Source organism: Eutrigla gurnardus, assembly GCF_963514095.1.
Source record: "Eutrigla gurnardus genome assembly, chromosome: 21".
Lineage (NCBI taxonomy): Eukaryota > Metazoa > Chordata > Actinopteri > Perciformes > Triglidae > Eutrigla > Eutrigla gurnardus.
This window is the reverse complement of record NC_139932.1, coordinates 12,513,965-12,527,661: the sequence shown is the minus strand read 5'-3', so window position 1 is coordinate 12,527,661 and position 13,697 is coordinate 12,513,965. Positions and strand designations below refer to the sequence as shown.

Genomic DNA, 13,697 nt, shown 5'->3' with positions numbered 1-13,697 from the left:
CAGGACAATTTCAGGTCTGTATCGTGGAAACATGCATATGCTTTAAGTAATGGGACACTTGGACATTAAGCATTTTTAACCGTTAACCCAGCACACTACATACAGTAAGCGCAAGGAGCTAGCCCACGGTTTTATGACTGGCTATCTGTTCTGAATTTTAGTTATTTTCTTGTCACTGTCACACTACAGATTCAGTTGAAATTCTACTTCTTTTCTTTTCTTTTTTCTTTTTTTAACGGTAGCAAGCAGAGTATTAATAAATGCCTGTTTGTTGGTAAAGCTTGAGGAATAAAGACATTTTAGTTTTACACAACTGATGCTTATACTGGGTCCATATGCTAAGTTACTTAAAGAAACAGTGGGGCTATCGTAGTATTTGTCCTGTTGTAGACACTAAGTGCTGACAGTTTAGGGAGAAACGCTAGATCCAAGGCATTATTCAAACAAGTATCCATACGTTCTTGACTAAATATTAAATCATGAGGTGTAATATAGGTGGTCAGTTATTCTCTACAACGACCAAATAGTGGGACGTCAACATGTGTTTCATGCAACTAAATACAATTCACAATTCACAACTGCAATGACATTACTCTTCCTGGTGTGGTAACGCCATCCAGTCAGGCTCAAAACTAAGTAAAAGTAACCAAGTAACCTATTTTTTGCTGTTATTTAGCGGTTATGTGGAGACGTTGTACTTATGCGCTGCTAGCTAACCAACCAGAGTACATGTCTCTCTTTAAAGACCTCGCTAAACAGCAGCTACTGCAGCCAAGTGACAATTATGGAATAACACTAAATGCTGAAACGACACTAACAGCAGCACAAATGGAGAAAAAAAACGTATCTATTTAAAGTTTGTAAGTTAATTAGCCTGCATATGCTAACTGGTCATACCAGACCCTGGACTTATTGAAGTGAGTGCATATTATTGCTAATTAATTCAACCTCAAATTCGTAAGGGGAAAATGTGTTACTTCCTCTTTCAAACAAAAAAAAAAAAGTTTTCGTCTCGCTTTAAATCTTTGTATTGAAGGGCACCATAGCCGCTTAACCGCTAACCCCTTTTTTTCCTCTACGGCTGCCATGTTAGCATTGTGTTAGCATGTCAAATGTGTTGGGTTTTCTTTGCCAGTTTGCAGAAGAGAACTGTTGGTGCCCTTTTATTACATCATGTCTTTGAGAGACAAATTGCCACTTGTTTGATGTAAAAACTGACCTCTGTTGTTGAATGTCGAGATACTTTTTTGGAGAAAACCTAGCCACGATTTGCGGATGTTAGCTTCTGTAGGCGACTCAGTTATTAAGATGTGATGGACGCCGAGCCTTCTCAATGAGGCTGGCAAATAATGAACTCTTACATTGTACACTCCAATAAAAGGTTGATATTTACATGTTTGGGTTTTTGGGCTTCCTTTACCTTCACACCCTGTTAATGGATGCTTATATCCCAAACTTTTGTTTTGTTTTTTAATACATAAATCTTTTTTAACAGGTTTTTTTAAGGTAAAGACACGGCGATCCCAATACTTAATGTGCACACTTTGTTGCACTTTTGTTAAGAGAGACCCAATCGTGTCCGTCACGTTTGTAATTTCAGTATGTGCATCTGCTTGTCCCTCCGTGTGTGTGTGCGTGTGTGAGGAGTGATTACTACAGGAATCATCACCTGCAATAGACAGTTGGACAGATCTGGGAACAGCTGAGCAGAGGATTATCACACCCTTTACTGCTACCATTTCACCCTCCTGAGCCAAGTAGAAATGAAAACTGGGTGAGTGAGGACAAAGCATAAGTACAGCTAGTAACTTTGTGTGAATGCCAGTCCCCGAAGGAGAGCGTTTGTGTTGTACCCTAGATGAGATGTGTGCAGAGGAGCTAAAAATTGCCCTTTTGAATAATATTTTTAGAAGTCAGTGTGGGAAGTGTACCTGTAATTAAGTGTGACCATGACAATGTGGACCACAACAATCCTACGCCCCTAGTATGTATTTTTAGCTGATGGTCCACATCAACTGACACCACCCCCTGTATCAGTTCCCTGCTGCAGAGTTTAGGAGAGGGATTAGAGCAGGTATGGCACTTTCCACTCGTGCGGCAGCACTGCTCGCTTCCATAGAGATCCCCACCAACACATGCAGCACATGTTGACACAAACAAAGGCATTAATAGCTGCAACGGAGCAATGTTCCTCCTCTGACTCTGTCAATCATTGCACTCACTGTTTACTTTTAGGCTGAACGTGTCAAAGGGTGTAATTATTACAACACGTGTGATGCCAAATTTCCTCTTTAGGGCTCTATTTTCTGACAGTTATTTGTGTCTGAAATGTTTCGCATATAGACAGCTTAAATAATTGGATACATGCTGTAACAATGCAGCCGAATGTCCAATAACATAATCTCATACTAAGTATAATATTCAGTCAATTTTCAGTGAAATTGTCCTTTTAATGCACTTGAAGCTAGATTTACAGTTTCGATTTTTGGCAGATTTATAATTAGCAAATGCATGCATGCATTGGGAGGGATTGCAAAGGTCAAAGTGCTGTGACTGAGACGCTCACTGTTATAAGTAAAATACATGTTAACTGGCATACATTTCCCCGTTCTTGAATTCTATGCGGCGATAATGTGGTGACCACCCTGAGTGCAGAGACCCCATTTGCAAGCAGGAAGTCCTCTCCACTTTATGATGGATCCGCCTATTGATGGTCGGACACACATGACAAAGTGCTGTGCTTGAGTAGAGGAAGTTTTATTTCTGCGGACACTTAGTCTAAGGAATGCTTTGTGCGTGCTGAGCTGCTGCACTTGGCTGTGAGGACGCTCCTTTTCAGCACGATAGCTTAATTTAATTCTTATAGAAAGTCTTGTTTGAGGTTGGATTTTCTTCCAAATGTAATTTTGTAATTTTATTTTGAGACAATATGACATTAATCTTGTACAACAAGAAAATATGCACTATGCCAGGTTTTAGCAAATTGCTAGTTTCTTTTACACTTAAACATGGAGCTCATATGAACAATAATTTAATTCCAGCTCCCTGTATTAAACATGTTTCAGTTCAGGTCTTGAACGTCAAAACTTCTCGAAAGGGCTTGAACAAATCACCATGCAAACCTGCAAAATAATCACTGCCATTTGCACTCCACCTACAATATAATTGAATTGTTGCAATTTGAAGCTTTCTACGAAAGATGGGGTTGTTTTTCAGGCGAAAGGATGAGATTAATGGAATGCCTTTAAAGTGGGTAATCACTTTAAAAGGGTCTGGAAATGGTTTGCAATAATTTAATTTGCAGTTTTCACACTGTTGCCACCCTTGAGCCTCGACTGTGTCGACTTTGAGCAGCTGCACTGAGGATTAAGGAGTCGGGGAACTCTTCCAAGACACATAAACAAATAAAGGACCAGGATTAGGATTCTCATTGCTCACATCTCTTTTCTTGTCTCCCCCCCAACTTACATGCTCTTGGTCTCTCCTTCCCACCCTGTCACCTCTCTTTCCCTCTCTTTGATTCGTCATCTCCCTCACCCGGTCTGAGTGCACCAAAGCCCTGCTCTAACTCTGACTGGAGTGGGCGTATTGCGAGTGGGGAATATGCATCAGTGGTACTTGACCAGTAAGGTGACACGCTGATGAAAACACTGCTGCATAACACCTCAAACCTTTTCTCTTACATGAAACTCATCCAGCATCCAAAGAATAAGAGCCCACATACACACAGACAAGTAGTAATGTAAACACCAAATGGCTATATTTAGAAAGGAACACATAATTCAACCAACAACGGGTCATATTTACAATTTTACAAGAAAACAGTGAAATAGAAAAAAAAGTCAGTAAACAGTTCAACTAATTTCAAAATAAAACACAAGTAGCATTTCCAGTTATGCTTTCATACTTAAAAAAAAAAAGCTTTGTAAATCACATAAAGCTATTATCGCAGTGCATATTCCTGTTTTTCATGAGTGAGAATTCAGTTTTTTTTTTCCTCAGCAATCCCAACACATTTCCATCTTGTGCTTTCATCACTCCATTGTCATGATTACACAGACTCTCTCCATGGCAACGGGTAGACCCCTTTTTACGTCTAGTTTTATTATCGTAGATGATGCGGGAGTTCCACCTGGAAAGTCACAATGTGATGTCAGTTTTAAATGCAGGCAGTGAATAAGGCATTAATGTATTTTTATATAAGTGTTGATATGATGACGGCAAAGAGGGGGAACAGACATGAGTGATCTCGCTGAGTAACATCAAAAAGTTAGGAATTATGACTTCTGAGACTGTCATCCTCAAACCACATTTCCCATGAAACGGCCTCTTTTTATTATGAGGGCTGAAGCTAACTGACAGTGAGTCATTCTTCTGGTTGTTGGCAGGGTTCACTAGCCGGAGAACAATGGTTGACAAATGTTCAAGCAACTTAAAGAAATTGTTATGAATGTTTATGCAATGCTAAGCTAAGCTAACCAGCTGCTTTTCCCCTTGGCTTTTCTGGTGATGATTTTTGACGACGATTGTTTTTGTTGGACGTGTGCTGTTCCGTGGTAGCGCCTTGTCGTATCTGTCGCTATCGAAAGCGCCGCCGAACAGCTTCTATAAATACCTTCGCTAAGTGGCAGGAATGTCACAGCTAGGGGACCCCACCGTCTGAGGGCAGTGCTGGTTTTTCCACTCTAACAAAGTAACGAGCTGTGCTCAAGCTTCAGCACAAAGATGATATTCGGATGATGATTTTAAGTAAAAGTAGCAATTATGGGATGAACCTGAATGCTCTCTTATTTGTCTCATTGTCCTTTTTCTTTTTTTTTAAGAATGACATTATAATGGGCTATATATTGGCTTTCCTGTCTCTCCCTCTGGCTGTCAAAGCACCGTGATCATACCACGGCTGGCTGGTGGTGAGCAGCCTTTTGCCTCCCTTAGTGCAGACTGGATGACTCAGACAGTGCTGACTCTGTGTCATCCTCGTCTAAATTAAACTTCCCACTTGTTCAGTTGCCCATAAGCACTCAATGCAGTTTTGCATTAAGCACATTGCTCCACTGCTTGTGGAGGAGGGATGTTGTTGGGGTTTTTTTTTTACCACTATAGCATATTTTGCTTAACAAACTTAATTTCAACATCCCTGTTGCTGCACAAACTCCACCACTCACCCGTCTCAGGCCGCCGGCGCTGCTGGTGCGAATCGACTCCATCAGCTGGTCGTGGGCTGACCTCACCGGCGTGGACGGCCTGCTGCCCTCCTCCCCTCTCCTCTCCAGCGACACGGGCCTCAGCGCGTTCTTGAGCTCCTTCAGGATGCTGGTCGTCTCCTCCTTCCCCTGCTCCTTCCCCTTCTTGCCCTTCTTACCTTTCGTCTTTCGCACCTTCTTGCCGCCCGCCTCGTGCGCCTTGATGACCTCCGCGATCATCCTGGTGGGCTTCTTTTTCTCCCGCTGCGGGGGAGGCGGTGGTGGAGGAGGTGGGGGAGGAGGCGGTGGAGGGGGAGGAGGAGGTGGAGCGGGTGGAGTCTGTTTCTTAGCTGGCTCGCTCCTGGGGAGTTTGGGGGAGGACCAAGGAGAGGCTCTGGGGGAGCTGTAAGGTGATGAGCGAGGAGTTCCTTTCTAGAGGCCGAGAGAGAAAAGTGGATCGTTACCGATCGGAAAAAATAATCATATAAGATGAGAAGCGTCTCATAACAAAGCAGAGTTACATACCAGTGCACTGGTTCTGGGGTTAACTGCTCCCTCCGGCGCCCCCTGTTGGTTCTGCTGCTGTTGTCTCTGCTCCTGCAGCCGTTTCTGTCTCTGGCGGTCCTGGTTCCGGGTGAGGATCCCCGTCATGCTCATCCTGGGACCAGGCAGGTTGAACTGGTAGCCCAGCTTGATCAGGGTGTGGTTTTCCCTCAGTATCTTCACCATCTCCATCTCTACCTGAGCGAGGGGGCGGGGTTGAGACATGGTTACCCCCGGTTACACCAAGCACAAGATAGACAAGAAGGTCTGCTGACCAGTGGATGATTGCTTGAGACAAAATGAGGAAGTGAGAGAGGAGAAGTCACCTGTCCCCCGCACATGTGTCTCTGATTGTGGAAGCGGAGCTCCGTCAGGGTGTTGTTTCCAGGAAGCGCTTGGACCATCGCCATCACGCCCTTTCCACTCACATAGTTGGACTCTATGTTCACACTGATGATGGACGAGTTGTCCCGCAGCATCTTAGCGACGGCCAGAGCCACGGGGTCGTCGGCTCGGGTGTTGGCGAGGCTGAACACCCTCACGTGCGTGTTGGACCTCAGTGCTTCAGCAAAGCGGATGAGGGTTTCCTAAAAAGCCAATTATAATCTCCTCAGCATGAAGGCATGTAGAAGATATGACAACAAACAAGCATATATAGTCATTCTCTTGCCACCCCATCTTTCACTAAAATTAGCAAATAACCTTCTTAGCTACTTACCGTTGAGGAAGCCATGTTTTTGTGCATTTTCAAGTTAAATGTGCCAAATTTAGAACTGTGCCCTCATTGCATAACCTTGGCATGATGCCCCGTTCCAAAAATAAACTGGCATCAAAAGTTACTCAACAGCAAAGAGCTGGAGGCCGGCAAGGAGGAAGTAAACACATTCGTACCTGTGAGACATCGTCAATGTTGTTGAGATTGACCTCGGTGAGCTCAGGGTCGTTGTCAAGAGCTCGTTGGAGCACTTCGTCGACAACGGTGGGGTTCCCGGTGGCGTTCGGGTCGACAGGTGGAGGGGGAGGAGTCAGTCTCATCGGCTCCACTCTCTGTGGCTTCAGGAGCATCGGGATGTTGACCCGCGACACCAGCGGCACGCAATTATTTGTGGGTTCAGATTTTAATTTATTGTCTTGTTCCTCTTCATCTTCCTCCTCCTCTGTTTCAGCTTCCTCTTCTTCCTCACTCTCTTCTTCTTCCTCACTCTCCTCTTCTTCTTCTTCCTCATCCTCTTCCTCTTCCTTCTCCTTTAGTTTATCGTTCTTTTTCTGTTCTTTTTCATTTTCAACATCTTTTTCATCTTCTGCTGCGCTGTTATCTTCCGTCACACACTCCTCCTCTTGGTCTTCATCCTGTTTTTTTATTATAAAATAATTCAGTGTTTGAAATCCAATGCTGTAATAATGAGTGCTTTGTTTTCTTAAAATCTTACAACATCTGTATTTTAACATTGAGGCGGATGGTTCTAAGGCAACTTCGGAAGAAAGCTTGATTTATTTTTTTTACTTTTAGCACTTCAAATGACTTCCTACCATTAACTTTTAAGTAACCTGTTTTGAGTTTGATCTGATCAAACTTCAAACAAGCCGGCGTTTGCCTCCAGCACATTGTACTAATGCCGAGCAAAATCTAATAAAATATAATTACTGACCGGTTTGGGGCTTCCTCCACCTATCTCGTCCTCCAGCAATCTACGCGTCTCATTTTCCCAATACTGCATGAGGGCCTCTCTGCTGAAGGTGCCCGTCGAGGTCTTGTCCGTCTGGTCCCTCTGTCTGAGTCCTATGGGCACGTTGGCGTCGGGATCGATGTCCGCCAGCTCCTTTTCCAACTCGGCCAGCTCCTCAGGGCTGAGGGAGGCCAAAAGCTCGTCCTCATCGACATCTTCGTACTTGCTCAACTCTCGGCGGTACCCGAAACAGCTCATGTCCCAAAGCGAGATCAGCACAGACGGGTCGGTATGACTTTAAACCGGTTCTCGAGTCGCACGCAGTCTGAACCCCAGTTAATTAGGTGTTTTGGGGATAGAGGTTCCAACAAAAGATGAGGTCCACGGCCGTAAGGAGTCCAGTTGAGGTGGACCCAAGACTCCAGTCTGAACTGGATCTGTGTTGCTGCGAGTGTATTGTGTTGTGTGAGTCGCTGTCCTCTGCTCTCTAATCTCGCCAGCTGCTGTATAGCCCTTAAGAGCGGGATCAGGGGGGAACGTACCAAAGCGTGGGCCCCATGATGCAGCGTCTTTTTTAGGAGGCACTGCTCTGAGAGGCAGCGCCACAAAAAGCATGTGAGCTCAGAGAGCCGGGCCCTCAACGTAGCCGTCTGTCACCACGTCATGAGCGGCTTTTGTTCATGGCCAAAAAAAGACCAACTGGACCCAACAGAACAACACGAGAAAGATGAACATAATGTATCAGCCAAAAGCCATAAAACGGTGTTAGGAATGTAGGGTTTTTCTGTTCGCTTTTTAATTTGCTCACCGATAAGTTCATCCATTTTGACAGGAGAGGCACAAACGGCACGAAAGAGTCGTCACCTCCACAAATTCACTCCACAACAAAACGAAAACTAACGGCCTTCCAGCAGGCTCAGCTTTACTCCGTTTGTCGCTAATTAGCAAATGTTAGCATGCTAACACAATAACCAATGTGGTGGAATGTGGTAAACATGTTAGCACCGTCGTAGTGAGAATGTTAGCATGCTGTCGCGCCTTTAGCATTTAGCTTACAGGCTCTCAGAATTGCTAGCATGGCTGTTGACTCGGTTTTATTACAGTTTTAACACAGAGAGAACAAAAACACTATTTGATGATTTCAACTGTAGTCTGTAAACTCCAGTATTGTTTATTACAAAATAATTTAATAAACCCAATTAGCTTTTATTTTCAAACCATGTATATAGAATATAAAATATGAAGACGTTAAGCCGGCACAAAGTAAGAATAATGTCCTCCCACACAGGTGTTTTCACTGAACCTGCCTGGTTAGACCTGATTAGACATTTTTTCACACTCACCTGGTGGGGCGGGACAACTCACATTTAAATCATTCTGATTGGCTCATGTAGTTTGGCGACCTCATAGAATTCCCTGCCTAACTTCTCCATGAGCAGAGGTCTAATTAGGGAGAAGTGAAAACGCCTGCGTGGTGTGCAGTGCATTTAAGATTCGCCAGACGTCTGATACACAAATAGATAGCAAGGCAACACGGGATCATGAGCTTTTGTTCTAAATATGATAAAAATAGTACTTTGAGATAAAATATATCCCTAAAAGAGTGACTCTGGCTTTTTCACTAGTGGTTCAATCACACTGGAATAAATACAAATGTGTTTCACGTAGAGGAGAGGTCACCGTACTCTGTGTGGGTCAAATAGTTCTTCAGTCTGGGAGGATATCTGACAGCAGCCAAGGATTTAGGGTCATTCAGCACCCTGAGGCTCATGTGACCTCTGATTACCAGTCGACACAAGTGCTGCAGAGACCGTGGCTTGCCTGGGGACACACAAAAAAACATATAGCCTCTAGTACAGTCTTAAAATCTACATGGATTAAGATCATACTTTAAAAAAAAAAAAAAAAGTAATAGATCTATTTACTCAGTATGTCAAAAATCTCCTCCCACTCAGGCGTCTTCTCCAGGACCCGTTTGAGGACGCGGCAGATGTTGACATGGCCGACGTAGTCCAGGAGCATCCTCACAACACTGCCGATCAGATGTGTGAGCCAAGACACCGATACAAACTCGCAGAACTGAAAAAATCAGGGATGTGATTTGTTGTATATGTCGGCTTATGGGCTCATTGATTGGCTACATGATGTACTGACAGTACATCCGCCTGATTTGGCTCTTACTGAGATGATGTCAGGTTGACTGTAAATCTGGTAGGCTTGGTTATGGAGCTCAGTCCAGGTACTGTCCAGTTCTTCGCCGTTACCATGGCAACAATGGAAGCACCTACCACAGACGGTGCTTTTAGTGAAATTCCTAATCAAGGAATATACAACTTTAAACTGACATCAATGGTCGAACCTCATACCTGTAAACTTGATACCCGTTGTTGAGGAGCAGCCGCAGCATGACGGGGTCCGACAGGCTGTAGTGCAGGGCAGTGGGGAACATCGTGTTGGTGATCACTCTGAAGTAGCAGTTCACCTCCGCTCCATAGGACAGCAACAGCTGCACTATCTCACTCCTGGCCAAACATCAGACCAGGTAACGGGGGTTACTGCCACCGCTATCTATAACTTATGACTGAGAAACACTACGAATGTGTGCAGCACACACCTCTTGGAGCGTATAGCAACCAGGATGCATTGTAACGGGTCGAGGTCGGTGCTCGCTCCTGCTGCCAGCAACATCTCGGTGCAGGTCACGTCGCCGTTGGATACGGCAAAGTACAGGGGAGTCTTCCTGAGGTCCCCGTAGTTCTCTGCAGCAGGGCCAGTTTAAAAGATTAAGTCTCGTTAATGGTGGTACACATTTCTCCAGCAGGTTGTTTGAATGTTGTCATCATAGTGAACAATTTTTATTTTTTGGTCAAAATTGGTGATGATGTCTCAAGCAGTTTCAAACGTGTCATTTGGGGTGCATGTAGGTGCATTGTGATATGATGAGACAGGCGTTTTTTTATCTAAAGTTTCATTTGTTTATGAGCGAGTTCATGTGCTCCACCAGAGATGTGTGTGCCTAGCAAAGCGTTGACATCATATCCTTTCTGGATGAGCAGCTCCAGACACTCGACCTGCCCCCCGTCAGCTGCTGAGTGGATGGGGTTCTGGCCAGAGAGACGGATGGCTCTCTTTGCAGTGATGGGGATGAGAGTCCTCAGGACCCTACAGAGAAGAGAGAGAGGGGGGAGGAGGGGGTGACAGAAAGCGTGAAAAACAAATGCTAAAAGAAGAAAACAGGACATCGAGAAAAATTAGATTGCGGTTGCAGTGTTGTTCGCGGAGGGAACTGCAAAACAGTGATAAACAGAAGGCTCTTTGTGGTAATGACTGCAGAGCTGTGAGATGCAGAGAGGGAGAGAGAGAGAGACATGCTGGTCTAGTTTGATTAGACTGCAAAGTGGGAAGAAAAGAATGTTAATTTGACTCCAGTAATTTCCTTCTCTGGAAGTAAATTATCTTTCATAATGGAGATATTCTCGAGCTCTTGGGAATATTGCCATATCAAGCGCGGCAGGGAATGGTTGGATGCCTCTTGTGCTTGTGGAGGTCAGCTCACAGTATGTGTCCCTCATATGCAGCTCTGTGGATGGGCAGCTGGCAGGCGTAACTGGCCACGTTAGGGTTGGCTCCATGCTCCAGGAGCAGCTCGACGCAGTCCAGGTTCCCAGATCCGGCTGCGTCGTACAGGACTGTGTCTCCGTTGCTGGCCTGGGCATTCACATCACCACCTAGTGGAGCATGGGGGCAAGTGCAAGGTGAGGGGAAGAAAATATCAACACGCAACCGTGACAGTTTGTCCTGCGTGTGTTCACCTTGCTGTATGAGTATCTCCATAGCTTCAGCTTGGCCGTATTCGGCTGCAATCCCCAGAGGAGTCACACCATGCCCGTCTTTGGCGGTTACTTTGGCTCCTTGTCGAAGCAACAGCGTCAAAATCACTGGACAGCCCACCTGGTGAGAGATGGGAAGGGAGGGAGGAAGGAAGGAGAGAATCTGAACGTTATTGTGGATGTTGGTTATGATTCTGTCATGTTGTGGGCGGTATCGATGCAGCGTTGTTCACCTTTGCAGCCTCGTGGGTGGCCGTCCACTTAGAGAGACACACCTGCTCCACAAAGGCCCCGCCCATGATGATGGCTACAACCATGTCATATGATCTCTGTCTCACCGCTACAACATGTAAGAAAATACAAGGGGACACAGTTAAACACCATACAAGTGAGCCTTCAGTAAGGTCAGTCACTTCAGCCATGCTCGCTGCGTTTAAGGAGCAGTGGCGATTTGAGCCAGATGCTAACAGTGCATGCTAACATTCTGATGCCTAGCAGGTAATAAGTTTACCATGTTAGCATGTACCATCTTAGTTTAGCATGTTAGCATGCTTTTTGATAATTAACACCATTTTATGAAAATAAGTTCCATGTTAATGTCACTACTGCAACCATGGTGTCTCATTTTGAATTGGAAACTCGCAATTTGATTTGCTGCCTGTGTTAGCAGAGGATGTACACCCATGGTAACCATGGTGATCTGCTAATTACCCTGTTTAGTAGCATGCTGATGAGAGATAAGTGAGTGATTATGTGAGTTATCATGTTGAGTGTGTGTGTGTGTGTGTGTGTGTGTGTGTGTGTGTGTGTGTGTGTGTGTGTGTGTGTGTGTGTGTGTGTGTGTGTGTGTGTGTGTGTGTGTGTGTGTGTGTGTGTGTGTGTGTTACCGATCAACAGAGGAGACTCATTCCTGCTGTTGGTGTTGTGTGGCGACGCTCCATGCCGTAGCAGCATCCTGGCGTTTTCCACCAGGCCGGCGTCCGCTGCCAGAGTCAGAGGCGTGTCCCCTTCCCCTGTGTGCTGCTCCAGGGTCAGGTCTGGGGACGTCAACCCTGCAACAAAACCAAATAACAGTAGTAGAAACACACACGCTCTGCCTGTGTAAATGGTTTTCCCATCAAATGGCAGATGCTAGAGGCTCGTTTCGACCTCTCACCCTGAAGCACCGCGTGCAGGATCTCTGGCTGCGGCTGCACAGCTGCGGCGTGCAGAGGCAGCCAACCCCTGCTGTCGCTCTCTCTGAAGGCAGACTCGCAACCTGATAGAGCCTGCAGCGTGTACACATCACCTGTGGAGACAACACCACGATCCGTGCAGGGGAAAGATTTGTAATCTTTTATGGAGCGAATGCAATCAGTGCACCTGCCAGCGACAGACGGATTTAAATGGGGAGCTTACCTTCGCGAACGGCTGCCATTATCTTCATAAAGCTGTCACTATTTGTTTCTTTCCTGATGAACATCATGACAACCACTTGTCAGACAAACTAGATATACTTTGCTAGAGCTTCAATGTAGGAGTTGATTACCCTGAAATTCAGGATTTGGAATCTTTTGAAAATGTGTTTATTACGGCATCAATGCATTAGTATTCGTAAGCCTTCTCATACCTGTTTGTTTGGATCAAACATGGCAGCGTGTGGGCATCCTGAATGCTCTCCCGAATGGCAAACTTGATAAGTTCCTCATTTATGCTTTCCTGCTCAAACTCATCCATTTCTATTTGAAAGGACAAAATAAGGATTCTTGTCACTTAAAAAGGAAAGAGTTTTGTGTGATATTGAGTGACGTTTTAACGTGTTCAAGTCACATCTGTCTGCTTGTGCTTTGAAAGCGGCTACGGGCATGCAACTTGTATCCCCCCCCCCCTGCTTGAAACGGCGTCACATGTGAGTACTTTAATACCCGTCACATCTGACATGGCACCGCAAACTTTAGTGGAATACGGTTAGGCGTTGTCTGTCTCACCTGTCGATCTGAATGCGCAACCCCCCCTGAGCACTTCAGCTTGCAGCCCTCGTGTTTTTGTTTTTCGGGGTCCTAAGCTATCTGGGTTATATTTAGATGCAAGCTGCACTACGTGACCTGACTCAGCTTAGTGCCTGCTGCGTTTTCCCCTTCCATTGCCTGTGTACAAAGTACTCTTTCCCCCTGATTGCTACACTTCATTCAAACTGGGTCATTAGGTCACATGTAAACGCAAGGCACCACCTATCTACACTTTACTTGCAGAACATTATATGTAAAAAAAAAAAAAAAAAATTGTGTTACGTCCCACAGTTATCTCAAAGTTTAATAATTAATTCTAACACATCTCACTTTTTTTCTATATCAGCTCCTTTGTGAGGACTATTGATCTGATAATGGAAATCAATATATATTGGCTTTTACTTCAGCACTGTGTCATATTACATATTACGCAACTCAGCTTTCTACATTTCCACTCACTCTCCCGAGCGAGCAATTCAATAACAG

At 45.0% G+C, this 13,697-nt stretch overlaps 2 protein-coding genes across 3 annotated transcripts; both read right to left on the bottom strand.

Moving 5' to 3' along the window:
• Positions 1 to 3,735: 3,735 nt before the first annotated feature.
• On the bottom strand, positions 3,736 to 7,954 carry lmod2b (leiomodin 2 (cardiac) b). The gene is made up of 6 exons (XM_084038898.1): positions 7,376 to 7,954; positions 6,618 to 7,076; positions 6,053 to 6,313; positions 5,709 to 5,924; positions 5,166 to 5,615; positions 3,736 to 4,132 (listed from the first exon to the last, which is right to left on the bottom strand). Exons 1-6 carry the CDS (start codon positions 7,649 to 7,651, stop codon positions 4,106 to 4,108), a joined length of 1,689 nt encoding a protein of 562 aa, XP_083895024.1. The 5' UTR covers positions 7,652 to 7,954; the 3' UTR covers positions 3,736 to 4,105.
• A 614-nt stretch (positions 7,955 to 8,568) lies between these two features.
• asb15b (ankyrin repeat and SOCS box containing 15b) lies at positions 8,569 to 13,251 on the bottom strand. 2 transcript variants are annotated; one of them, XM_084038746.1, is made up of 14 exons: positions 13,191 to 13,251; positions 12,833 to 12,941; positions 12,622 to 12,674; positions 12,380 to 12,511; positions 12,111 to 12,275; positions 11,457 to 11,563; positions 11,206 to 11,386; positions 10,950 to 11,121; positions 10,395 to 10,555; positions 10,008 to 10,152; positions 9,760 to 9,915; positions 9,575 to 9,677; positions 9,319 to 9,472; positions 8,569 to 9,214 (listed from the first exon to the last, which is right to left on the bottom strand). In XM_084038746.1, exons 2-14 carry the CDS (start codon positions 12,937 to 12,939, stop codon positions 9,054 to 9,056), a joined length of 1,797 nt encoding a protein of 598 aa, XP_083894872.1. In that variant the 5' UTR covers positions 12,940 to 12,941; positions 13,191 to 13,251; the 3' UTR covers positions 8,569 to 9,053. The 2 variants fall into 2 exon arrangements, with proteins under 2 accessions (XP_083894872.1, XP_083894873.1); XM_084038747.1 differs by having other exon boundaries at positions 8,570 to 9,214; positions 11,206 to 11,344.
• Between the last annotated feature and the right edge of the window lie 446 nt (positions 13,252 to 13,697).

Coding starts and splice junctions, on each gene's coding strand:
- lmod2b (XM_084038898.1), bottom strand. CDS start 7,651: ATGAGCTGTTTCGGGTACCGCCGAGAGTTGAGCAAGTACGAAGATGTC. Junction 5,616..5,708: donor ACCCCAGAACCAGTGCACTG/GTATGTAACTCT, acceptor CTCGGCCTCTAG/AAAGGAACTCCTCGCTCATC. Junction 4,133..5,165: donor GCGCCGGCGGCCTGAGACGG/GTGAGTGGTGGA, acceptor GTGACTTTCCAG/GTGGAACTCCCGCATCATCT.
- asb15b (XM_084038746.1), bottom strand. CDS start 12,939: ATGGATGAGTTTGAGCAGGAAAGCATAAATGAGGAACTTATCAAGTTT. Junction 12,512..12,621: donor AATGGCAGCCGTTCGCGAAG/GTAAGCTCCCCA, acceptor TTGTCTCCACAG/GTGATGTGTACACGCTGCAG. Junction 12,276..12,379: donor CCTGCACGCGGTGCTTCAGG/GTGAGAGGTCGA, acceptor GTTTTGTTGCAG/GGTTGACGTCCCCAGACCTG.